Raw genomic sequence first — 27874 nt, 5'->3', positions numbered from 1 at the left:
CTGAGAGAAACGTTAGTGTATTGTCAGGTGCCAAACCATTATCTCAGTAATGTAAATTAAGAGAGATATTAGACAGGCGGGGCCTGGCTATCAGACGTGCGTATGCACACACGTGTTTCATCACCACTAAGTGTGTCTTTTAGGAGAGGAATGTATCGAAGCTTGTCTTTTCACAGAAAACTAGCACTGTCTGGACATTTTGTGGTCAAATGATACTGGCTGAAGATATGGAGTCAGCAAAAGTGATAGACCGATTCAGGTAGGCCTACAGTATGTTTTGAGCTCTCTAACATTCTTAAATGAACAAGACAGATCATGTAAGTTACATCAATTGATCTGACGCAGGATTTCAAAGATATTTAAATACAACCATATCGTGAATACTAAGGTGCAAAGTATGAATCATATTCCCCATCCATTGGACAGTAGTAATTGATAATAAACGTGCATGAAAGACAATGAAATCAACACAATTTATAGACAGAGTATATGAATAAAGATTATTAAAGCTAAAAGGCTGATAGCATCAACCAGGATCCAGTCAAAAGTGCCATAATGTATTCCATATAACAGAAAAGAGACTGTACGGAACCATGGTGTAAGTCACTTGTTCTTTCTGAGCCAGATATTGTTACAGAAAGATTTTCTGGTTCAATCCGGATGAACTTGTTTTCTGAACCAGGGATTGGCAGGCACATTTCACTGTGGCAGAAAGATCAGTTGCAAGACCTTTCTCTACTTTTCCCCAGAGACCAAATTATATAAATGTGACATCAGTTTTTCTCAATTGCTAACACAATTTCTGAAACCTTGCTCCATTCTCTTACAGTTTTTTCTGATTGGTTAAGCACATTTTTTGTAACTATTGACTATTCTTGCCAAACTCTACACACAAATAGGAAAACCATTCACCAAATCAGCAAAACATTGTAGTTCTCTTACAAAAGCTAATACACCTTGCTTAACTCTTCACACCTTCGTAAAAATGGTTTTTCGTATCAAACAGTAAACGCAAGCCAACACAATAATAAGCACACAATGTGCCAACTACACACTGATGGTATGAATAAAAAAACATATCTGGCTTTTGCTTTCTCTGTGCACAGGCTATGTCAGTTTGAGGTCATACTTTTGACATAGTTCTGTAAACATATCCAAACTTTAAGTATTGGTGTTTATTTACACACATCAAAACAAACACAAGTTTCGTCTACATCACATGCAATGTCCTCTAGTCCAAGGCACCGGGGAAAATAATATATTCGGGAATGCCGTATCCAGGTCAATATCCCCACATGTATAGATTGATTTTTTTTGGCCTGTAAAAGGGCTATTTCTTACTTTTCTTACCCTTCCTCTTCCCCCTCCTCATCCTCCTCTTGCTCCTCCTTGTCCTCTTCCTCTAACTTCACCTCCTCGTCCTCTCCCTCTCGCTTTTTCACTTCTGCGTCCTCTTCCTCCTCCTCCTACTTCTTCACCTCCACGTCCTCTTCCTAGGCCTCCTCTAATTCTCACTCTTCTTACTCTTCCTGCTCCCTCCATTGTACTCCACACGGACAGCTTACCTGTGGCTTATTTACACTGCTTAGGCTGATTACAAAGTGAACTACAGTTTTTTTCAACTGCTTACACACTAAATCTTTGCTTGTCACACAATTTTCTAAACATGTCCTCCAAACATCATAACCCGACACCAAATCTGCAAAACCATACACTAATTCTCAGTGTTTGACTCAGTTTTCAATTGACTAAAACACATTTTGCAAAACACCACACACAATTTTCTACCTAACACACAAAAATCTAACAGGAAGTAATTTGATTTCGTTCTTCAAACACAACCCATCAAAATGCCACACTAAATCACCAGTGCTTCACTCTCTCTTTTCACATGTGTAAACACTCATTACTTTACTGAACACCATCCAATCATTGCCTTAGTATAGGCCTACAGTATGAATAGATATACTCTATATGTAGGTATGGACCCTTTCAATCTGCTCCTAGAGGATTTGCGGTTGAAATGTTCAGAACCAACGCAGATACTTTGAAAGGAAAATCAGTAATCTGACTTTAGCTTACAGTAATGTTCTACAAAAAGTCGACTTTATGTAAAACTTGTATTTTTTACTCTATTTTTTGTTTCTCCCCAGTTACCCCAGTTACTGTAAAATTGCAAACAGAGTGCAAAGCAGTGTTTGTGTTTTTAGTTTTGCAAACTCAGTGAGTGGTTTTGCTGTACAAATTAATAGTTTTATAAATTGTGCTATAATCATGGTTAGCGTTTAAGCATTCAGAAAAAACTGTAATAGTTTTAGAAATTGTGCTATAAGAATCACGGTTAGTGTTTAAGCATTCAGAAAAAACTGTAAAACATTACACAAAACCTCATCTTCAAGCACTATTTACAAAACCTCTGATTCCTCTTGCAAAATCAAACTTTCGCCTCAAAACAGTTTTACCTGTGCTCAAAATCAAACTTTCGCCTCTATTTTTATACAGTACTGTACTCTCCATCTGACAAACTTGTCTTTTGTCTCTGTGATACTTTAATTCTTGTTCTTTGATATGAACCTGCAACCAGTCAAAATCTATTGAGCAGTCAGTAGGCTACTGTAAACAAATGGAAAGCACAATGTTTGGGGCCATAGAATTTGTGCTATATTCACAATATAGAACGGCCTCTCGGGGCTTTTAATAAAGCAGTCCTGCACTGGGACCTAACAGTGACCCAGGCATTGGCCATCATGCTAACAAAAAAGTTACAGTAAATCCAGGTCAATGGCCACTGGCGACGACATTCACATCTATAAATTTGCTGTCAAGAAATATAACAATTTTCTAAATGTTGGCGTTGACGCACGTCAGATGCCGCCAGTGGCCTTTGCTCTGTTAAAAGTAATGTTACTAAACTGTGGCGTTACTCGATGCACATCAGACTCTGCCAGTGGGAACTGGCCTTAAGAGTAAGGCCTACTACTGTGTGGCATGATCAGCTGGTCTCTTTTACACCCCCATTGAAGTGTGGTGAAATGACTGGAATAAAACAGGTCCTTTATGCTCAGCTGAAGTGTAACTGCTTTGACCTGGCTGAACTGAGCTGACATACTGTAGCTGTTGAGTGAAACATCTGTGGTGCTGTTGTTCCTCCTGACCTAGTTTTGCATTGTACACAGCGTACAAAAGTGACAGTTGATGCTCATCACCCACGGTGGTTCATTTTCCTTTCCAGTATGAGCATCACTGTCTCTTTTTTGGGGTCAGTCTCAACCCTGTTCTTTCATTGGGCTTCCGTCTTCTGCGGTCTTCTGCGGTTTTGTGATGTATTTGTGATGTCTAAGTTCTCTTACTATGTCCTGAGGTTTATGATTTTTGTTGCTGATTAAACCTAAATCTAACTAAATCCCCAAAACTAAATGACAAATTTCATAACATCCAATACTTGGAAGTTGGAAAAGTGAAATGACACCAACACAAACCACCTTGAGGGTTTCTGAAAGGTCAACTGAAAAGGTCATTCATATAGGCATTGTGGAAATAACATCTTTACCTTTCCACATCTTTTAGCTTTGTGCTTTTTTACCCCATCGTGTTTAGAATGATTATCTTAGCCTCTATTACTGTGCTGATGGGATATAATTTTGTGGGAACGTGGCTTGAGGTGGTCTTGTAACTTTTTCAAAGACAAAAATACTTCACTCAGCTACATTTCAGTGTTAAGACCAGACCATTCTTGATTTTGAGCTATAAAAACTGATACAGCACATCTGCAAAGGACAGGAAGACAAAGACAATGAGACTGACATGGGCAGGGAGTAAGAGAGAGAGAGAGAGAGAGAGAGAGAGAGCAAGAGAGAGAGCAAGAGAGATACAGGCAACATGTCTGCAGGATAAGGGCAAAGGTATGCAGGCCAGTTTGAGATTTGTGTTGCTCAGCACGTTGGCTGAAAACCTGGCTCTCAACCAGCATGTGGATCCAAATGAAGTTCGCTGACTTTGACCATGCCATCCTGCACCGCAGCAAAAAGCTTTGTGCAGGAGCTCACACTGTGTGGTAGCGTGTCCTACGTGATGGGCTCAGATGTCATGGCTGATGTTGAAAAAACAATAACGTCTGAGGTTTTTTACATAGGGAGTTCCTATGAATTCAGTACCAAGCTGTAAAACTCCCTCTATACCAATGTACATGTCAACAACAACCCACAGGATTTTTTTTTCTCTGAAAGGAACTCTGAACTGGTCTACAGTATGTACAGTACTTGCCTGCAGCTCTTCAGCATGCAATATTATTTATAGGGTTGAATGCCCTCACATTTACAGGTTTGAGTTTTTCTCGGCCTAAACTCAATGGTTTGTGATTCAAAACAAGTTCTTATATGGTGTGTCATAGGCAATATTTGTTTTGGATTCTACTGCAGCGATTTCATGGTTTTGAGGATAAACATTTTCACCTTCAAAAGACTCTGCTGCTATGGGTTGTTGATACAATCAGTAAAACGGGATATTTATTAATAATAATAATAATAATAATAATAATACAGTTTTTTACAATTGGTTACACACGTTTTCAAAACTCTGTGTCTATTTTTCAAAACTCCACACACAAAACCCACAACTGCTCACACAAAATGCAAAATGCCCAAAATCTCCAGCAAAATGACACACAACATTCAAAATGTCAAAAACACATGTTTAAAGCAAACATTCGCCTCACATTACAAACACTTTTGTCATAATATGACATTTTGGATACATCATGTACACACTGTTGCTCAAAACCGAAAGCTCTTCTGTCTTATGCTTTCTATATGTATTTCCATACAAGAGTGAAAGTTACGGTATCAACAAAGAGAAGTTGAAATACACAGTAAAAATGCAAGCAATATTGAAACCAAAAATAGTGATTTTTCCCAAATAATTTGCTGTTGTGAATACAGTATTTTACAGCAAACAAGAAAAAAAGCAAAGAAGAATACAGTGACCACCAGATGTACATGGAGTTTTGAAAACACTGATTTAGTTTTTTTCTAAAGACAAGTGTGTGTGTGTGTGGGAGGGGGGGGGGGGGGGGGTCATGTACAGTATGTATTCATAGGCCTATAGACACTTTCAACTGCAGAAACAAACAATCCTACAGTAAGCGTTCCTAAGGGATTTCTGGAGGCACAGAAAAATGTATTGAGCTAATGGTACTGTAACATGGGGACAAACAAAAATAGAGTAAAAAGACAAATTTTACATAAAGTCAACTTTTTGTAGAACATTACTGTAAGCTAAAGTCCGATTACTGTAATTTTCAAAGTATCTGCATTGGTTCTGAATATTTCAACCGGAAATCCTCTAGGAGCAGATTGAAAGGGTCTATACCTATATAGAGAGTATATCTATTCATAGACCTAATACAGTACTAAGGCAATGATTGGATGGTGTTCAGTAAAGTAAAGAGTGTTTGCACATGTGAAGAGAAAGAGTGAAGCACTGGTGATTTAGTGTGGCATTTTGATGGGTTGTGTTTGAAGAACGAAATCAAGTTACTTCCTGTTAGATTTTTGTGTGTTAGGTAGAAAATTGTGTGTGGTGTTTTGCAAAATGTGTTTTAGTCAATTGAAAACTGAGTCAAACACTGAGAATTAGTATATGGTTTTGCAGATTTGGTGTCGGGTTATGATGTTTGGAGGACATGTTTAGAAAATTGTGTGACAAGCAAAGATTTTGTGTGTAAGCAGTTGAAAAAAACTGTAAATGTAATTTTTATAGCGCTTTTCAAGACACTCAAAGATGCTTTACAGTTTTCACATAGGTACATGACAAGCAAACACGGTAAATGGACAAGGTTATATAAACAGAGAAAAAACATAGATACATGGACAAAGCAGAAGACAAACACTAGCGAAATGGGCAATGGAAAGAGACAAGCTGGGAAAGTCAATTAACAGGAAAAGGCAGGTTTGAAGAGGTGAGTTTTCAGGGCCTGTTTGAAGGATGGTAGGGTGTTTGACTGTTTGATGCGGTTGGGGTCGCATTCCAGAGGGAGGGTGCAGCAGCTGAGAAGGCCTCGTCGCCTCAGGTCCGGAGCTTGGTCCTGATGGTCTGGAGCGTGATTGAATTAACGGACTTGAGGCAGTGGGTGGGAGTGTGGTGGATGAGGATGTCGGAGAGGTATGGAGGGACAAGGTTATTGTATTAATGTGAGTGTCCGAGCGGATGGAGACTCAGGCAACGAAACTTCCGTCAAGGATTCCCGGGACACTGAAAGACCGGGGTACACGAAACTTGGTGGGCATGTAACCCCACATGGATAGCATTGAACCATCGTTTTTCGTTTTGATCTGTAGCCCCCCCGCTGGACTGGATCCCCCGAAAGGAGGGTAGGGCAGACACAGTTTTCTGTGAATATCTCGGGAACTGTAGGGTTTAGAAGGACCACCTTTTTTTTGTATGTTGATCTCAAAGGGCCATGTCAACCCATTCTATAACCACTCATTTAATGTATAGAGCCACCTAGTTAAACACAAAAAAGTAAAAATGAGGTGTTGTAATCGCAGGTATCTGTGACCTAACAAAGTCAAAACTGCACGAAATTGGAAGTGTAGGATCATTATGACACCCTCTGAATGCACGCCAAGTTTTGTGGAATTCCGTTCATGGGGGGCCACACAATAAATTAATTTATGTTAATTTCCCTCACGGGATCAAAAGAGTATATAAAACTATATACCAACTGGCCTGTAGGTGGACGGAGACAGTTTTCTGTGAATATTTCGAGAACCGTAGGGCCTAGGAGGACCACCTTTTTTTTGGATGTTGGTCTTACAGTTTTTTTCAACTGCTTACACACTAAATCTTTGCTTGTCACACAATTTTCTAAACATGTCCTCCAAACATCATAACCCGACACCAAATCTGCAAAACCATACACTAATTTTCAGTGTTTGACTCAGTTTTCAATTGACTAAAACACATTTTGCAAAACACCAAAAACAATTTTCTACCTAACACACAAAAATCTAACAGGAAGTAACTAGATTTCGTTCTTCAAACACAACCCATCAAAATTCCACACTAAATCACCAGTGCTTCACTCTTTCTCTTCACATGTGCAAACACTCTTTACTTTACTGAACACCATCCAATCATTGCCTTAGTATAGGTCTATGAATTTCCGGTTGAAATATTCAGAACCAATGCAGATACTTTGAAAATTACAGTAATCGGACTTTAGCTTACAGTAATGTTCTACAAAAAGTTAACTTTGTGTAAAATTTGTCTTTTTACTCTATTTTAGTTTGTCCCCATGTTACAGTATACCATTAGCTCAATAAATTTTTCTGTGCCTCCAGAAATGCCTTAGGAACGCTTACTGTAGAATTGTTTGTTTCTGCAGTTGAAAGGGTCTATAGGCCTATGAATACATACTGTACACGACCCCCCCCCCACACACACACACACACACTTGTCTTTAGAAAAAAACAAAATCAGTGTTTTCAAAACTCCATGTACATCTGGTGGTCACTGTATTCTTCTTTGCTTTTTTTCTTGTTTGCTGTAAAATACTGTATTCACAACAGCAAATTATTTGGGGAAAAAAAAATCAATTTTTGGTTTCAATATTGCTTGCATTTTTGGTTTTGAGCAACAGTGTGATGTATCCAAAATGTCATATTATGACAAAAGTGTTTGTAATGTGAGGCGAATGTTTGCTTTACAGTAAACATGTGTTTTTGACATTTTGAATGTTGTGTGTCATTTTGCTGGAGATTTGGGGCATTTTGCATTTTGTGTGAGCAGTTGTGGGTTTTGTGTGTGGAGTTTTGAAAAACACGGAGTTTTGAAAAACACGGAGTTTTGAAAACGTGTGTAAACAATTGTAAAAAACTGTAAGGGGCCATGTCAACCCATCCAATTACCACTTTTTTCATGTATAGCGCCACCTAGTTAAAAATTAAAAAGCAAAAAATTAGGTGTTTTCATCACAATATCTCTGGCTGACATGGTCAAAACTGCACGAAATTGAATGTAGGATCATTATGACACCCTCCGAACTTTCGTTCCTGGGGGGCCTTACAATAAAATAATTTATGTGTACATTTAGTGACCGTACACCAACAGAGTTTTCTGTGAATATCTTGAAAACCGTAGGGCCTAGGATGACCAATTTTTTCGTATGTTTGCCTCCAGGGGTCATGTTAACCCATTCCATATGCACACATGTGCATAAACAGATACACACGCACACACATACATTCACAGTAATCATATGTATGACACATACTCACACAGTAGACATATGTACGCATGCATGCACATGCACATGCACATACACAGGCACACACACACACACACACACCCACACACATAAACATAAACATGTACACGCAGACATGCACACAATTCAAGAATTTCTCAGAATTATGAACAGGCAAGATGGGGGTTGGGTTGTATAAAATGAATTGAACTGAAAGGGTTGTTCATGAGCAAATAGATAACTACTTATCATAACACAATCTTTTGTACGAATTCCAGTCAGGATTTAGAAAATCTCATTCTACAGACACTTGCTTACTTTACTTAACAGATTACATTAAAAAACAAGTGGATGAAGGGAAATACTGTGGCATGGTTATGTTGGACCTCCAAAAAGCGTTTGACACTGTGAACCACTGTATTCTTTTAGTCAAACTTAGAGCCTTGGGTTTTAATTCTGTATCTCTACGTTGGATCCAATCTTATTTGGGGGATAGGGAACAAGTGGTAGATGTGAGTGGTACTATATCAACTCCTCTTCCACTTACATGTGGGGTCCCCCAGGGAAGCATCCTAGGTCCGTTATTTTTTCTGCTGTACATAAACGACATGAAGTCAGCATGTGATTGCAATCTGTATCTTTACGCGGATGATTCAGCTCTTTTAGTGTCTCATCGCGATAAAGCAGAGGTAGAGAAATTACTTAGTTCAGAACTTCAGAAAGTCAGCATTTGGTTATCTGAAAACAAACTGTCTCTCCATCTTGGTAAAACAGAATCAATACTATTTGGATCAAATGATAAGCTAAGGAAGTCACCTGGATTCAGTGTGGTAGTTGGTGATTCTGAAATAATAACTAAGGAATCAGTAACTTACTTAGGCTGCATACTTGATAATAAATTATCTGGGGAGTGCATGGCTCTAAAAGTTCTGTCTAAAGTAAATCAGAAAATAAAATTTCTAGCTAGAGTATCCACATTAATAGATAGACAAGCTCTCGAGATTCTTGCTGGGGCCCTAATACAATGGCACTTTGATTATGCCTGCACTTCATGGTACACAACCATTCCTAAGATTTTCAAACAGAAGCTGCAGACATCACAAAACAAATTAGTGAGACTTATTTTTAAACTACACCCATACACACACTTCAACCCGGCTCATTTTAGTAACCTTAAGTGGCTCAAAGTAGAGGATAGAGTAACATATATAAAAATGTGTATGGTACATAGAATAATTAAAAATAAAGTACCAACATATCTTTGTAATTATTTTTTTCGGGTAAATGCTGTTCACAGTTACTCAACGAGGGGTAGTACCACTGACTTTGTTCTATGTAGATTTAAAAGTTGCATGGGCAAGGGCTCTTTTCTGTATTCAGCAGCCATCATATGGAATGGGTTACCAGCAGCATTAAAGTCAACAGATAATACTGATTATTTAAATCATCCCTAAAGAGCTGGCTGAGCAATAGACAGTAGTATGGTTATTAGAGTTACATGCACTGTATGTACTGAGCACTAGACAGTAGTATGGTTATTAGAGTTACATGCACTGTATATACTGAGCAGTAGGCAGTAGTATGGTTATTAGAGTTACATGCACTGTATGTACTGAGCAGTAGACAGTAGTATGGTTATTAGAGTTACATGCACTGTATGTACTGTACTTCCTTCTCTGTTTTATGTTGGGGATGCCTGGTCCTCTCTATGTTACCTTGTTTTATTTTTGTTTTATTCCTCCACATACCACCAACATAATTACATTCACTTTAAGACATATGCCTTCACCACATGCCTACACCTGCAAACACTGACACACACCACCAAATGCACACATCTTAAGGACCACAATGGAAATAAGCCCTGTGGCTTTATTGTGTTTATCCTTTTGACTGATAATTGTACAAAGTCATTTTATTTATTTATTTATTCATATAAGAATCATCCTTTGTACAAAAAACATCATGTCAATAAAGATTTTCAATCAATCGATCAATCAATTTTACATGTGAAATCTATGAACTAATCATGTTTTGGTACTTGTTGTCTAGCAGATACCAGTGAGAATTGAGTGTGCATAATGCAATTTAGTGAGACAGTAAGAATCATATATGCCTTTCAGCGTGATTTATTTTTGTGGAAAAAATGTGCTGGACTGGGCGGCGGTCATATTTTGTACCGCTCTGCGGTACATCTAGTTTTTTTTACTTTTAAGCTACCGGCAGGTTTACGTGTCAGACAATACAGAAAACAATAAACAAGACAAAAAACACTGATCCCACTAATATGTAAATGTGCGCACATGAAACCCCTGCAATGTTAAGTGAGAAGGTCTTGGTGTGGCAAGTCAGGGAGTCTGGGTGAAATATTTGAATAATTTCAGGATTTCACAGCATTTGCATGTTGAATAAGTTTGGACATGCTGATATACAGTGAGTAGGCCTAATATGAAATTCCTCAAAATGGGAAGCACTAAGCTTGAAAAAAATTGCCATTGAAAATGAGGCTGTGGCTAGGATATTCTTGGTTGGTATGTAGGGCCCTTACTGAGGTTATAAGGCCTACAATTATTAGAAGTAGCAAACTGAAACAAAACAATCTGAACGTTTCTGACTGACAGACAGAGTTGATATAGTTGTTTACAACACTGTCATTCATCCTCAAAAACAATGGCAAAGCTGGTTTACACCATTACACCATAGACTTCTGTTGTGCAAATTTCAGTAACTGTGGTGCATTTAGCATTGTAGGGTGCTAAAATTAAGTTTATCTGTTTAAAGTCCAACTTGTGCTTGCAAAAAAGAAGGGATTAGCTGCTGAGTCAATGGTGCAGTTGCCAAAAGATTTAAAGGGACACTACAAAGGAACTGCTAGAAGATATAATAGCATATGTTGGAAAGTGCAGGTACTGAGACTAAATGCCTTAAATCTGTTTATCAGTATTTTTTTTATTTACAGTTTCACTGAGAGCACCTGATTTGAGTTTTATAACAAAACATTAATATTTCTAGCGTTCACAGATTAGGTCAGTGACACTTAAAAGGACAGATCTAACATCTAACAGATCTAACTGAATATTTTTACAGTTTTTTCTGATTGCTTAAGCACATTTTTTGTAACTATGGCTATTTTTGCAAAACTCTACACACAAATAGGAAAACCTTTCATCAAATCAGCAAAACATTGTAGTTCTCTTGCAAAAGCTAACACACCTTGCTTACAGTAAGCATTCAGAAAAAAATGTAATATATATAGGCTGCAAAAGCTGATCATTTGTGGAGTGGTACACAGCTCCATCCTGTGGTGACAAAGAATTCAGCAGAATGGTAGAAAAAAGAGGGCATTACCTCTTTTCTTTCGTCTATAAAAGTAATTATCTGTATCTAACAAGTTGACATATACAACTAATTATAAAACATAAACATATATATGTGCAAAGTTCCTGAAATACACAGGCTAGTCTAGATGCACGTATAGCATAGACCACAAGAAACCCACTGATCAGGCATTCTCACTAGGCTCTTTTACAGTAATATGATCACTTAAACTATAGATAACTTTATTGGGCTGCTGACTGCTGCTGATAAAACATCTTGTGTTGTTAATTAGTAACCACCAAACTGACCCACTTCTGCTTATTCAGTATAGTTTTTGGCTAAGCCAGGAGAAGGCATTTGGCAAGGTATCAAACAAACACTATCATTGTTGTCCACATGACTTACTGCAGATTCTCCTGGAGGTTTGATTGTAATTGATTGCACTGAGTGCCTTTTGTGTCCATGAGATACTGGTAAGCGTCCAAATGCCATGAATTCACTGTTGGCTGTGCTTCAGCATTAACCTGGGAATGACCTGCATTTAGTTTTTTTTTTTTTTGTTATACAGTAAGTCCTATTGAGAAGTAATAAGAATGTTTGAGAAACCTGCATGGGAAATGTAATGCATTGGCTGTAGCCTACATAATAATAATAATAATAATAATAATATTATTTAATAATAATAATAATAAGCTTTATTTGTATAGCACCTTTCATACACAGAATGCAGCTCAAAGTGCTTTACATTTGAAGCATAACACAATAATAGAGAAGAGTCAGTCATTATCAAGAACATGTTACACAATAGAGAAGAATCAGTTATTCAAAAATCATGCCTCATGTTTGAACTCTATGCATAAGGTTGGCAACTCTCTGCACTTTGTCTATTGGACATAAAAAAAGTTGTAAATTGCATTTTTCATGACCTGTGGAGAAAGTTGCGGTGAAGTGTTAAACGCTGTTTTTAAAGACTCTGTGCTGTGTTTAAGAGGATTCTTTAATGCCTGGTAATTAATCCTACACTTCACCCTCCCCTCCATACCCTGATGGAAATTGTCCTCAATGGAAAAATTCCCAGTCCTCTTTGAATTACTTGCCTCCAAGGCAGAAAGAACATTGTTACCTTCAGTACAGAGTAGACCATGGTGCTTTCACTGCACTGACAGTTTCACAATGGCTTAGGCTACTGTCAAACAAAGGCCAAGTTGATTACATTGAAGCATGTGGGGTTTCAAACGTCCAACTGAGAGACAGAGGGGACTCTAAAGAACAGGAAGTATTTTTGCTCGTTTAAAAAGACACATAATGGTTGAACAACCCCGTCAGACTAATGGTATTAACGAGGCTGTTTTCATACTTTCTTACACGCATTGCTCTCCGTGTTGTTCAACAAGGTGAGCGAAACTAAAGCCCTCATAAAACAATCACTCTGTCATATCACAATCACCATAGCAGCAGTCAAAAAGGCCATTGCCTGTTGACGTCACCACCAGACCTGAATATATATTTATAGTTATACCTAGGCTACCTGTGCCAGAGCAGAAAATTGTAAAAAAAATAATAATAAAAAAAAAAACAGGCCCATAGGCTAATCAAATGGAGTTTGGCAATATAGCCTATCCACAGTAAAACAAGCAGTCGATTGCGCATGTCATATAAGCACGCCATAGGCCTATCTTTAATTTATGCAAAAACTAACGATCTGCTTCCACAGCAGAAACTTGGCGTGTGGCATGTTTGACCATGTCGAAACTCAGCGTGTGTTTATTGTTCGCTTGCACTGTTGTTTCTATCCAGGAGAAAATTGAGTGTGGCAGCTTAGTTGGCTGATTTCCAAGAAACTTTCATTAAGTGGTGATGACCCTCCAGGAGGTCTTCTGGGTCCACAAACAAAAGTATAAAACACGCGCGACCGTGAGACAGCTCGACCATCAACTTTCCCCAAACAAGGTCAGACCGCTTGCTAGCCATTACTAAACGCCTGTATTATTGCAAGTGTATTAAGAGTAATCATATCGTATATGTATAGTCATCTTTATCACTCTGTTTTTTCCAACAGATGTTTGTCGTTACTTTACTCGCGGTAATACCTGCGATAATAAACGCTCATCCATTTGATGAACTACACCAATATGTGGATGATCATGTGGAGGATTATGTAGAGGTAAGTTTTTGCCCAGGTCTAAGGGACAATCATGGTAAACTCTTCATTGTTCATTATTATTTATTTTGAATCCACAACCAGAAATATGAGCAGGCTAGCCTATTGCAAATGCCTAATTTAGAGACGTGTTTTTCATTTTTGCTCCAGAGGTTACCCTGTAATATTGCAGTTATGTTTTTAAATGCCTTAGGCATTGGTAAATTGTATCTTCCCCGTTACATTTGGCTTGTTTTGACACACAAGTTGTGAGCAGAAATGCATAGCTTAATTTATTTATTTGTTCTTCAGTCAAGGTTTAGTCCTTGATTATAATCACACCTTTGCTTAATTAACTATTCAGCAATAGTAGGCTATTAAGCGAGCTGTTTGTCCTATGCAACTGATATGCACAGTCCTGTAAAGTAAAGCAATCAAAGTGTCTCAGACTGAGCCATACGATATTTCAGACTTTCAAAACTGCTTCGGGAGCACTGAAGGGATGGGTGAAACTTGATTGGATGTTAAGCTCAAATATCAACAACTTTATAGCTGAATCTATTAGTCTATTATAATACACCTTTATATAATTACATAATAATAATACTATTACATAATTAATACCTAATTAATTACATAATTAAATACATAATTAATACCTTTATAATAATTACATAATAATAATATTAATTAATCTATTATAATACACCTTTACTTTCCTATCATTCATATCCACTCAATAGACCAGAGGTTCCAAAACTTAAGGCCGCTGAAATACTTCTTCGTACATTTAATGAACATTTTATGTAATAATTCACAGCAAGTTAATAAACAGAATATGGTGGTCCAAGAGCAGACCATGCACCGGTCCATGCATCAGGATGGCAGTCAGATACGAAGCACTGCACAATGTTGCTAACGTTAACCGCTTTCACACACACACAAACGATATAGGGCAGTTCCAGTGTTATGGATGTGACAATTGGACTCATATTGGTAAACAAAATGCCTTAGAGTGGGGGCAAAATTAGTATCAGTGAATTAATTTGCATAACTTTTAATGTAACCTCTGTCCTCTGAATACTGAGAAATCCTCACATTTCATATAATCAATTTCATCCTAAGAATACAAGGCATTTTATCAGCGTTATGGATGTGACATGAAATGGACACACTTTTGTGAGAGGTTACAGGTATTCTACAAACTCTGTGAATTTTGAAGGAAACTGCCGAAACTATGATATATGTAGCATGAAGGAGACTTGAATGACCACAAAAAGTGTGTTTTTGAAATTATGCGTAATTTTCATACTGCATTATGTAGAAAAAACTGGCGTTATGGATGTGACGGTTTCACGTTATGGATATGACGTGTCTGAACCAGTCCTCGACAAACTACATAAAACACATAATTAAGTAGTGAATTTTGATATGAAACAATTGAAATAGTAATCATGAAAAACTAGTGATGAAATTATTGCTTCCTCAGTGCCCACTAAGATCCACAGGAGGAATCAGGACAACAAGTCATTTAAAATATAAAAAAGAAATTGATTTTTTTCTTTTACCGTCATCAATTTTGGTCAGTGATTCCCGGGTTACTGAAACACCAGGGAACATGAAACTTGGTGGCCACTCCCCTAAATAACTAGCCCTACCTGAACCGTTGCACCCAAGATGACAAAATATTTATGGTATGTTAGTCTCAAGAGCCCGCATCAACCTAACCCATACCCACTAATTTGTGATTTGCACACATTAAGTACATGCACGCGCACGTGCACACACGCACATGCACACACACGCACACACACACACACACACGCACACACACACACGAGCAAGCACACACACACATAAACACATACAGACAGGCAAGCACACACACACACATGCACAAACACCCACCCACATGAATGCAGACACATAAACACACACACACAGGCATGCCACGCATACGCATGTGCGCATGCAAACACACACACGCACACACACACACACACACATAAACACACAAACACAGGCACGCATACGCACATGCACACACACAGACACACACACACACACTCTTATAAACAAAAGCAAACTCACATATGCACACACTCATTTACATGCACATGAGTTGCAGGAGTAGGAGATGGAGAGAAATTGACAAGCGTGATTTATTTTTGCGAAGAGAATATGCAGGACTGAGAGGCGGTTTATTGCTGCCCTTACTCATGTTACTCTGTGGGTATTAGCTACAGAGGACCTGACACTTCAAATGCTGTCATATCACGTCACATTTAAAATTAAACTGTGTTAAGCAGACGTGAACGGCAGGCTGAACAGATCTGCAACAGAAGGAGGTTGCTATGTTAACTCCAGCTGCAAAGTCAGCCATCTTCACCAGCTAACACGATAATCCAGTTACTGTACAACAACAGTATGACAGTTACAGGAAGATAATCGCTCAGATTTTCGTTATTAGGCCACTTGAAAATAGGCTATGGCTAGGCTAATTACTGGAGGTATTTTAATATTATGTTTGTTTTGCTAATGGTTAGGCAAGGCCTCCCTGTGGTTTTGATCAACCTAATAATCTTTGAAATGTCAATTGTAAACACTAAGTTGAAATGCGTTGAAACTGACATGCCACCAGAGCAGACATTTTATCGGCTTTGAGGTATAATAAAGTCCCCAGTCTTGTAAATTCACATTATGTAACATCCATAACGTCACATCCATAACGCACCATTAAAGGTTTTAAAAGTAAGAAAGGGGCACAATTTGGTCATCACACTTTACATTGATATAAATCAGCTTTGCACAGACACTATGGACATTGTCGCATCAACACTGTATGTGTAGCATAAACTTTTCCTATAAAACGTTATGGATGTGACATGGCCATGGAACTTGCTGACTTAAAAACAAAGGCAAGCTGAGCATAGACATTGCTCTACCATTCCCTTGTCAATCTGGAATTTGTCAAATTACACAATTTGTTTGAACCTTGGGTCCATTTATCCACTTTTTAAATATGTATAATATTACCATGTGAAACATGTTGTTTCTGTATGGTTGCACACAATATTTATGATGTAAAAAGAGTGTCATTCTCCATCAAATTCAATCAGATCAGTTACAAACAATAAAATATAGACCTAAATGAAGATTTTAACAACAGTTCTATTTGCGTATGCACAACTTTTTTTTCCCATGGTAAGGATGACCTTTGCATGGAATTGCCCTATAAAATACACGATGGTAAATATAACATTCAGTACCAAAACACTATTATTTACACGATTACTCCTGAAATAACTGCTATTAACTGCACATTCACTATATAAAAATCACTGTTTGGAGGAAAAGGTTTGTGTGCTGTCGTCGGTTGGAAGTTGTTCAAATGGCAAAATTGCTCTGGTTTTGCCTATATTATTCAGTGAGGCGTGGTGGTTTATGGGATAAGTAGTTCCTTCGCTCGGAATTGAAAATATGTACACATTCTTGTACCTTTGACTTTTTTTGGACTTTCTCTTCGTTTTTTCACTCGAAATGATATGTTGTATGCTTATGAGTTACGGCGTAGCTGATTAGCCTAAGACATGCTCTAAAACTCTTTAGATACGGATTTTTCCAAAACGTCAATGGAAGAAATGAATGGGAAATTTACTTCTGGAAACCAATCTCTCTTGGAGGAGGAGCGGGACTGTGATGCTCTAGCCTATTACAATCAATATGGGCTCAGTGATGTGTAAGAAAAGGTGTTTCAAAACACAATATAAAAGAGATATTGAATTTCCATTTGAGGCATTACAAAACACCATTCTCACACAAGTTCAGGTGGTGTTTAGGTTAGGAGGTGTTTAAACTAGCACTCATAAGTCCATTTGACCATTTAAGGCATTAAGCACAAGCTCAAAACATAGCAAAAATCATAGCACTGTCTGATGTCCTTAAATGCCCTTTTGAAGTGTGCAACATATTAGCACCCTAAATTGACACATTAAACATTCACTGGTTCACTGTGATTTTTCTGATTCATTCAGTTTGACTTTTTCCACCTCACAACCACTAGCCTAGAAATCTAGACGCACCCTCGCAAATTACATTTGCTGCCTGCCAGGGCTAGTCTAGCAACTCTCTGTTGGCTTGTGAGCTCGAAAAATTAAACTTTTATCAGGCCAATCAAATCGTGTATAGAGTCGTTAGGCGGGCTTAACATAATGATTGATGGCAGAGTTGCAACGGTTTGGCTTGAATTCCCTGCTACTTGAAAACAAATCAGATAATGTTGCTGTTGGCGAACAGTGTGACACGAGTTAAGCTTTTATTAAGTTGGCAAAAGTTTGAACTAGCCAACTAGCTCCGCTGGTGGGAAACGCATGGGACTCATAGCGCTGTCCTATTGCGTGCAGAGGGAATTTGAAAGACAACCGATTATTCCGCCCCTCGGACTGAGCACTGCTAACGGTGAGTGCCCAGACCCTACATTTTAATGTGGGTCTGGCTCGTCAGGCTACACAACCACCATTCCATTATAACACTTTAGCGTTATCATAATCCATCAATGACGAGACCATCAAATATGTTCCAGATCAACGTCAATACAAGAATCGTTTGATATTTAATTTGAGTGAAATATCTCTAGATACTTTTGAATTTTAAATAATAATAATAATAATAATAATAATAATAATAATTAAATAATAATAATGATATTAATTTAGGCTACCTCTCGTGGCCCACCATCAATACTGTGATGGCCCACACTTTGGGAAACACTGCAATAGGCAGTGTGCGGCCTTGTATAGAATGGCAATAGTTTTCCTATAGGTCACTTACTGGATCTGCTCCTTGCTATCTTAATTCCATGATCCAGCTCTATGTCCCCTCTTGCCAATTGCAGTCCTCTGCTATGTTGGCCTTCCATCAACACTGGAGGTCACAGTTAAGACTCTTTTCTTCTGTGGTTCCTCATTGGTGGAGTGATTTATGTTTATTGATGTCATTGTAAGTCACTATGGGCAAAATGCTTAGAAGCATAAACATTGTATTTATAAGCTATTTGAATGGAAGCTTTATAACAAAGGGTATGCTTCCAAAAACAATATGCTCTCTGTTGCAACAGGCTTTGAGGCAGTGGGTGGCGGTGGAGAGTGACTCCAGTGATGTCACCAAGAGGCCGGACCTACACCGCATGATGGACATGACTGCAGAGAAGTTAAAAGGCATGGGGGCGGAGGTGGAAATGGTGGACATTGGAACACAAGAGGTCAGATGATAAAATAAATGCTGCACGCCACACCATTCTGTTGCAGTGACTGAGTTTGAGAGAGGTTAATAAGTGCCAACATCACTGGACTGTATGACTTCTTATACTCTAAACTTGACTCAATACCATAGCCTTTAGACTGTACAATCAGTAGGCTATCAAAACCTTATCTTATTTGATCCTAATAATAACCATCATTACAAATTTGCACAAGATTGAAAACATATATAAGCATATGATGCTAATCATTTTATCATGTCGCCATCAGCTTCCTGATGGCACAACCCTCCCTCTCCCGAAAGTGGTCACTGCCCAAATCGGTAACGATTCCAATAAACACACAGTGTGCATTTATGGACATGTGGATGTCCAACCAGCTAAGAAGGAGGATGGGTGGGCCACTGATCCTTATAACCTGACTGACATCGATGGTAAGTGTCCTTTATCCCTTTGGGTCACTGGGACAAAATGTGACTACCATTAAAGGTTTCATTCCTTCAATCTGAGAATCCTTGGCTTATCAAATATGTGTTTTATTCTGGTTGCTTTTAATATTTGACACACGCCTAAACCAAAGCCTTTGCTGCCATCATGTGGTCTTAATGATTTTAATCTTTATCCATTATATGATGGATTTGTAAATATAGAAAATATATGGAAAATATAGAGGAAGAACAACAGATCTACATTATTTAGGCTTACTCATTAACAAACTTGCAGATCAGGTTGCAGATATGATAACCAAGCTTGTTGCTGATTCACTGATAGTATTTGACATTGTGCAAAACAAAATAAAAAATGTTTAGTGACTGCTAACATTGTGTATGTTCATCCTATAGGGAACCTTTATGGTAGAGGAGCATCTGACAATAAGGCTCCAGTCCTAGCTTGGATACACGCAGTAGAGGCCTACCAGGCTCTGAATTTGGTGAGTGAAAGGAAAATAAAACAACATTTTTTATGCACTATCAAATATCACAAGTTCATTTTCCCAGGATGTTGCTCTCAGCCAGTGCGATCCATTTTACTTGTTATTTGGGATTACAGATTGAGAAAGTTAAATCCCTCATGAGAACCAAAAATTAATTTAATCAGTACAAATGGCTCACAATCCAGTGGATTAAGCTATTTAACTGAACAGACATTTACACAAAATACTAGAAACACTTGTTATCTAAACATAGCCTACTATCAACAAGTTATTATCCAAACATCCAAACTATACCATATTTATAAATCTGTTATGGCACAGATGTCTGTCTGTCAATTTTAGAGAGGGACTGCTCTTGTTGTTATCCAGGTGTTTTGTTGGTTTCATTTAGAATTCCATTGCTGGCCTGTGGTAATCTGTATTTAGACACTGCTAAGAACCTTAATGGACAAATATTCAGATCATTCTACATAAAATAACTTTGAGAGAGGTATGTGATCTCACTCTGTGTTCACACCCACACTAGGACCTGCCAGTAAATGTCAAGTTCATCATTGAGGGGATGGAGGAGACTGGCTCCAATGGTCTGGACTCAATGATAGTGGCAAAGCGGGACACATTCTTCTCCGATGTGGATTACATCATCATTTCAGACTGTGGTTGGCTGAGCCGGAGGCCTGCGCTTACCTATGGTACCCGAGGAAACTGTTACTTCTTTGCAGAGGTAAGAATGACTGATGTTATGAACTAAATCTTGGGCTATTTGAATGTGCAGCAGTTATAATGCAGCAAAGTATTTGACTGACACTTAGACAATAAATGTGTTGTCTCATAATATAAAATGTTTATGTTACAGTAAAATATACTGCCGTATGTGGTTGGTTAAGAGGAGTAAAAATGATTGATAGATTTGTTTCTAACCTCTGTGCCTGCTGGCCCAACAGGTAGAAGGACCTAAGCAGGACTTACACTCTGGGGTTTATGGGGGCACTGTGATCGAACCCATGACAGACCTAATTGGCATCTTAGGTGAGTATTATTCACTTACTTACACTTACAATTATTTTATATGGAAAAAAATGCTGTCTTGGGTGTTATTTTCCTCTTCCATTTAACTTGAGTTCAGGCTCAACATGTTTTTTTTTGTAAGTTTATATTTAGACACAGATTTTTCCTGGTAGGCCTAACATACCATGCATTATATTCTGTCTCTCAGACACTTTAATCAGCCCCAGTGGAAAGATCCTTGTTCCTGGGATCAGAGAGGCTGTGGCTCCCTTCTCCGATGAGGAATGGAAAATGTATCAGGACATTGAGTTTGACGTGGATACCTATAAGTCTAAGATTGGGATCGATCAACTTATGTACAACAACAAAGTAAGACATCACTAAAGACTGCTATGTAAACCACAGCGTCATGCAAGATTATTTGGAAAAAGCTCAACTTTAGACATTGGGCTGAACAAGTAGAAACACTGTTGTCTGTGTAGTAAATATACATTATATTTTATAACCCTCTTAGGTGGACTTGCTGGCTCATCGATGGCGCCATCCCACCGTATCCATACACGGCATAGAGGGTGCCTTCTCTGCTTCTGGCTCAAAGACAGTCATTCCTGCAAAGGTCATTGGCAAATTCTCCATCCGACAGGTCCCTGATATGGACCCCGCCATGGTCAAAAAGCAGGTACACATGATATCACTACTGTCGGTGGCTTTTTGAAATGTAACCAGAACAAAAAGTCCTGGTTAGTGTGTCACAACCATGTGACACACTTATCTGTTTTAGGTGACAGACTACTTGCACTCAGTGTTTACCAAACGGAAGAGTCCCAACAAGTTAACAGTGACAATGATCATTGGGGCCAAACCCTGGTTGGCAGACACCAAGCATCCTCTGTATGAGGCAGGAATCGCTGCTGTAAAGAGAGGTAACCAGATTTGATTCATTATTCTAAAATGGATAGTTCCAGTCCTTGATTATGATTGGCTGAATCGCGTTCAATGCTGTCGTAAAATCCAACACAAACATAAACCTTGACCGCATTTTGTTGTATAGTACTGCGCTACCACAACTCAATACAAAAGTTAGAATACTGTAGCTGCGTCTTCACGTTGCTTGGCAACCATTCAGATAGAGGGATTCTTATTTTTTTCACTCTGCTGTCACTAGCTGTTCTAAAATCAGTGGAACCTATATGGCCTCTCGGGGCTTATTGCTTAATCATACTGTAATCTGGCAGTGTTTCTGCTATCCACAATGTGTTGGAGAAAAATGGGATTGTAAAAGTTCATCAACATGTTACACTTTGTCACATTAGACCGGATTTTATCAGAACTAGGCCTACTACAATCTACAGTACATGCAGGTCTCAGATCATAAATTTGCATCCATTTAACATTATTTACCTTTGGTTAGAATTTTTATTGCAAGAGGAGTAATGGCACAATACTTGTGCATGCACTGCAGTTTTTCAGGTGGAGCCAGATCTGATTCGTGAGGGAGGCACAATTCCAATTGCTCGGACCTTCCAAGATGTGACAAAGAAGAACATCATTATGCTTCCCATTGGAGGCTTTGATGACGGACTTCATTCCCAGAATGAGAAAATGAGCAGGTAACTCAGTATCTTGTCACTTACTTCAGTCACTGCTATTTAGGCTTTATCTTCATTTGCCATCATGTAAAATGTTTGTAACCATCAGTTGTACCCTCAATTATTGCAAATGTATGTTTTACAGGTACAACTACATTGAAGGGACAAAGCTGTTCATCTCCTATCTTCATGAAGTAGCTGAAATCAAATAAACATCTTGTGTGTTGAATGAATGATGAACACCCTCAAAGTCTTATATTCTTAAATACTGCCGAACATTATTCGCACTAATAAGCATGATATGGTCAACAGCTTTTACTAAGAGGCATCATTTTTACTGGATTATTTGTGTCAGTAGGTATCTCTAACTGATCAACGGAGCAGCATTTATCTATGTATGTTTTTTTTCCTGTTGATAATGTATATAGATACAACTGCCTCATAAATAAAGATGTTCTGAAAGACTGGTTACTTTCCCAGATATCGGTCATTAGTAAACACATTACTCAGTGATAGCAAATATTTTATTTCTGTTGTTTAATGGATGTTGTTCATATCAGTCTTTATGATTACACAAGTGGTTCCCACCACACACTGTCACCATGTCTTGGTCTGATATTACACCAGCATTACAAAATGCTTCTAAGGGAATTTGCTTTTTTCGGATTGTGTGCTGTGCACTGACAAATAAAGGTGCAACAGCATGCCCTGAAATGACCATTTAAAAAGATTATGTCTGGGCAACTTCACAGTATAAGGTCATTTGTGCATAATGAATTAGTCTTAAGCAGGAGTCAGTATGAATCCTTCTTTCAACGTATACAGATTTGTAATACATATGTTGTATTGTGTAAAATGTTATAAAACTTGTGAAACTTTTTACAAAAAAATATCATCAACCTTCAATTCCCTTAACAAGTACATCTGCATACAAATGACTAATGACCTTAATGAAAAATGAGCGGGTAGGGGGATTGCTACAATCTATGTCAAATACCTCTAACTGAGATGAATTAACCATAATTATGGGAAGGGTAAACAATGTCCTCGACACCCTTGTTCCATTTATCACCCCAAAGACCTGTCCAGATGTCAATTAAAATGCACTTGTGAAATGCGTCTTTGAGTGGGCCAAACTGGTCAGGGCCGTCACAGGAAGCAAGTGATTAATCTCTTACCATCCATCAGCAGTGGTCTGACACAGTTTGGCATGTTCATCTGCAGAGGGCACTATAACCTATAGGAAAGGGGTATACCTAAGTGTGTACTGGGTGAACCAGTGAAAAGGCACAATGTCTGGAAGTAATACTGTAGGTAAAGAATGTATCTGAAGCACTGCTTACAGTCTTTGAGGGAAATGCAGATGTATTCAGCATTTAGATCCTTTAAAACTTGAAAAGATTAGATTAGATTCAACTTTATTGACATTGTGCAGAGTACAAGTACAGAGACAACAAAATGAAGTTTGCGTCTTTCCAGAAGTGTAAAGAAAGCAATGTGATATACACACAGTATAGACAGGTGGTGCATAAACATACTATATATAGTGCAGTGTAGACAATAGTATACAGTTAAGATGGAATGGTTTACAGTAATATAAATTAACTATAAATATGCGCAATGTATTTGCAGTATTCAGTAAGACCAGAATATATATGGATATGTAGTATGAACAATATATGAACAACATGTACATATGCAGTGTAGTAGCAGTAACATTATAAGAGTAGTAAAAATAATGTAAATACCGGTATATGCAGTGTATCTTCAGTTGTAACAGTTTAGTAGGGCAGTATAGTAACAGTACCATTGCAGTGGAAGATAAGATAGGTCTAGATAAGATAGGACTCCCTTTTATCAAAGTATTCCAGGATTTTGGTGATATTTGAACTCAAGTAGCAGTCAATCAAATTCCACTTCTCCCTTCAGTGTTCCTGAAACAAATTTGCTGAAAAATTGCATCCTTATTCTGAGCTTTGTTCACTACTTGCAGTGCCATGATTGTGTTCAAACACACACACAGAACAGACAGCTAGAGCATGTGAGAAACAATTTGGTGATTTTGACAAAAAATGTATTGGATTATGCAGTTATTGAGCACTACTCCTTGAAGGTCAATGGGTTTGCATGGAGGGGGGTGGGAGTGGGGACAACAACACCTGATTGACAGGCAGCTTATTGTTCTGATTGGTCTTGTTCAATTGACAGAGCCTGTTGTATTCAGAGAGATTAGTCTTTTCATGTAGACAACTGAGCTGGTAAAAAGTGACAAGACAAAACTGTCTAACCACTGATCTGTTTGCATGTTATACTGTAATCATAACATACAGCTAACGGCTCTTTTAACACATTAATAAGGTCCCAACACATTTAGTTGTCTAAATATATATAATTGTCTATATTTGCATGAGTATTTTGAGACATAGCCAGGCTTAAATACACACGGTACATTATGTTGATCTGTTATGGTCAAATGTCAAATATCTGACTTTCTCCAACTTTTGCACATCTCCATAGAACTTTTTATTTATTATTTTTGATTTCTCCTCCATCTACCCATGTCCTTGATTGCCTAGCCTTTCTGCCCCCACCCCCAACACACACACAAAAAACACACACACTTACATCATCACTGTCATCACCTCACATACATACAGCACACTACTTGCACTTACAGTAAGCCTCCTCTACATACTTGCTGCACACTGCCCCCCCCCCCCCCTCCCTACATACACAGCACATTGTCTTCAGGATCTTCTCCAACACACATCCTCTACATACTTACAGCACACTGCCCCCACCTACCCACACACACACTACACACACAGTCCCTGCTCCACTCCCCTCCCGCCCACACACACATCTTCACTGTCATCACTCACATACATCATACAGTACTCTGCTTGCAATAGTAAGTCCCTTCACCACACTTGCAGTACAAGTGTACTTGTACCTACATACACAGCACATTATTTCATCAGGAAGCTTCTCCAACACAGATCCCCAACATACTTACAGCACACTGCCCCCCCCGCAAATACACAGCACATTGTCTCATGAGGAAGCTTCTCCAAAACACATATTGCACACTGCCTGTAGGCTGACACCAGACATACTTTCACTGCATTTCCTACTTCCAGTAACTATATGCATGTGACAATAAACTTCCTTGTATTGTATCCTGGTAATGTCTGGCACCTCTGTATTATCTACATAAGTTACCACATGGCTTAATCTGGAAGTCAAAAGCACAGGGGTTTGTGCAAAAACTGCATTTAAAATTGTAATATTACTGCCTTTGGAAATATAGAACATAAGTGTCCACAATGAAAACAATTTTGTAACAGTGAAAATGATTATGGCTTGCATACTTTTGAAAGCCACTGTCTATGAGTGGTTGTTGTGGGGAGCTATCACAGGAATATTTGAGGTGCAATGCTGTCAAGTAGGACTACTGACATGTGTCCCAGGCTAGCCCATAGAGGGCATGGACAGGTGTTTGTCTGGGACGCCAGACACCTCTGGGTTGGGCCTTCTGGAGCTGTTGTGGGCCTATACTACCATTTGTGTCTTTGTTGTTGTTAATGCTGCGGTTTTGGTGCAACATGATGTGTAATTACGAGGCCTACATTATGGGTAGGCCCTATTTGCATGTGACAGTGAGAGGTTTGGCCACTAAAATCCACAACCAGTGACACATGGAATTTGACATCCTCTCCGGGGTACAAACAAAAAGTAAAGCACATAATCAACTTTTGTTTACAATTTTATTTTAATATACTTATATTAGGCCTATATATATATATATATTAGGGTTGTAAATCTATACTCTAAATAGAAAAGAGAAATGTATTAAGCCTTTCGCATTTGTTTCAGCTCATTTTAACCTCAATGGTCTGCGTTTACATTCCAAACTAACACTAATTCACAAACAACTCCAAGGAGGCTACAATTTCATTTGAAAATTTCGAAAGTCTCCTGACACAGACCTCAGCTGGCAGAAAGTGGGTCATCTCAATTCCAAACTAGCCACAGGACCAAAAGCAGGCGCCGCTGAAAAAAACCATAACGTTAGCCAGTGACTTATTTGCCACTTACGTTACCTCTGCATAGACGGTTTTAGCTTTTAACGAAAAACATAGTGGTAGACGTTAGGCATAGAAAGCAATATTCAATTTAACCACTGGTAAAAGCTACTACAGTTCTACCACGGAATGAAAGTCAATCCACTGAATGTAGATTTCTGCAGAATGTGTAGCCTACACAGCATACAGTTAAGCCCGCCTTTCTGTGACAGTGACGTAACGCACGCTCTACGGTACGCCACTTGTGAGCAAGAGCAAAAAGCGCGGACAGTGGAATTACAGGGTGATTAGGAGGTAAGAGACGAAAACAACCATCGTGTGTAGAATTTGTTTGATCGTATTGTTGTATAAATCCACTGGGTTGAATGTGATTCGAGCTACAATCTTTATATTGCCCAAGAAAACACATAGTTTAGAGGTCGCATTTGGATTGCTTTTTGGGCCTCTGTGCTGCCGTCGTTTTCAGAGCCTTCGAGGACCTAAGCCCCGTCCCTGGTGCCTTCTTATTGGATAGTTGAATGAACAGTGCAAGTTAATTGGACATCTTAAACGCCATTCAAGCAATAGACTATGGGAAGTGTCGACTCCAGAACAGCCTCGCTGAATTAGCTAACTTAGCCTCGAACTTGCTGTTGGCTATGAATCAGTAACCAGCTGTATGATTCATGTTAATATAAACATGCTGTGGTGTAAGAATATTGACGTACATCATTATGTGCTGTAATACGTATTTATTAAATTATATAAAACAATTTTCGGATTTGTTTCGTGGCCGCTAGCCATCTAACGTAATGCTACTCGTACATGTAGAACTAGGCACAGAGGTCTGCCGGCTAACTTAGCTAGCTATAGTTAACATACTTTTAGCAGGTATGCGGACGGTAAGTTAACTAGCCGTTAGCAGCTAACGTTAGGAGTGTAACTGATCTCAGAAATCGTACATATTGTTTATGTAAGAGATGACAGTTGTCATGTGCGAAAGAATGACAGCTACTGATAGATCGTTCGGAATGTCACATCGCTAATGTTTGTTGTAGCAGAGAAGGCAACGTTACTTCGAAATACGGAAATGAGCCAACACAGCTTACGTTACCGGGGCGAGCCGACCACAAACACAGGCAGTAGGTTCGCGAGGACCATCATGAAATGTCATGCAACATGAAATGGACAGGAAAATGCCTAAGCCACGTGCAGGACTTGAAGTAATGTTCCTTTGATGAGAGCGTTAGCCACCCAGCAGTTATTCAATGTTTTTGTTTCAGACCATCAGCCATATAGTTCTACATTATTTGCACCGA

General features: G+C 38.6%; 2 protein-coding genes across 2 annotated transcripts in view; both read left to right on the top strand.

The window, feature by feature from the left end:
• The first annotated feature begins 159 nt into the window (after positions 1-159).
• cndp1 (carnosine dipeptidase 1) lies at positions 160-22920 on the top strand. The gene is made up of 13 exons (XM_076279450.1): positions 160-259; positions 13361-13513; positions 13623-13727; positions 18820-18963; positions 19232-19394; positions 19803-19891; positions 20421-20618; positions 20839-20923; positions 21111-21271; positions 21417-21581; positions 21684-21825; positions 22365-22512; positions 22637-22920. The coding sequence occupies exons 2-13, from the start codon at positions 13421-13423 to the stop codon at positions 22701-22703; spliced, it is 1560 nt and encodes a 519-aa protein (XP_076135565.1). The 5' UTR covers positions 160-259; positions 13361-13420; the 3' UTR covers positions 22704-22920.
• Positions 22921-26292: 3372 nt separating this feature from the next.
• Positions 26293-27874, top strand: part of znf407 (zinc finger protein 407) — a 138069-nt gene continuing 136487 nt past the window's right edge. The window contains exon 1 of the mRNA XM_076280333.1: positions 26293-26870. The gene's annotated coding sequence lies outside the window, so the exon portion shown is untranslated. The remainder of the gene's footprint in view (positions 26871-27874) is intronic.

The sequence above is a fragment of the Alosa pseudoharengus genome, unplaced genomic scaffold, assembly GCF_046254945.1.
Source record: "Alosa pseudoharengus isolate Yale_2024_CS ecotype anadromous, Long Island Sound unplaced genomic scaffold, YU_APseudo_1.1 YU_APseudo_1.1_scf_12, whole genome shotgun sequence".
Taxonomy (NCBI): Eukaryota; Metazoa; Chordata; class Actinopteri; order Clupeiformes; family Clupeidae; genus Alosa; species Alosa pseudoharengus.
This window is presented reverse-complemented; position numbering and strand designations above follow the sequence as displayed.

Coding starts and splice junctions, on each gene's coding strand:
- cndp1 (XM_076279450.1), top strand. CDS start 13,421: ATGACCCTCCAGGAGGTCTTCTGGGTCCACAAACAAAAGTATAAAACA. Junction 18,964..19,231: donor TGGACATTGGAACACAAGAG/GTCAGATGATAA, acceptor TGTCGCCATCAG/CTTCCTGATGGCACAACCCT. Junction 22,513..22,636: donor CAGAATGAGAAAATGAGCAG/GTAACTCAGTAT, acceptor TATGTTTTACAG/GTACAACTACATTGAAGGGA.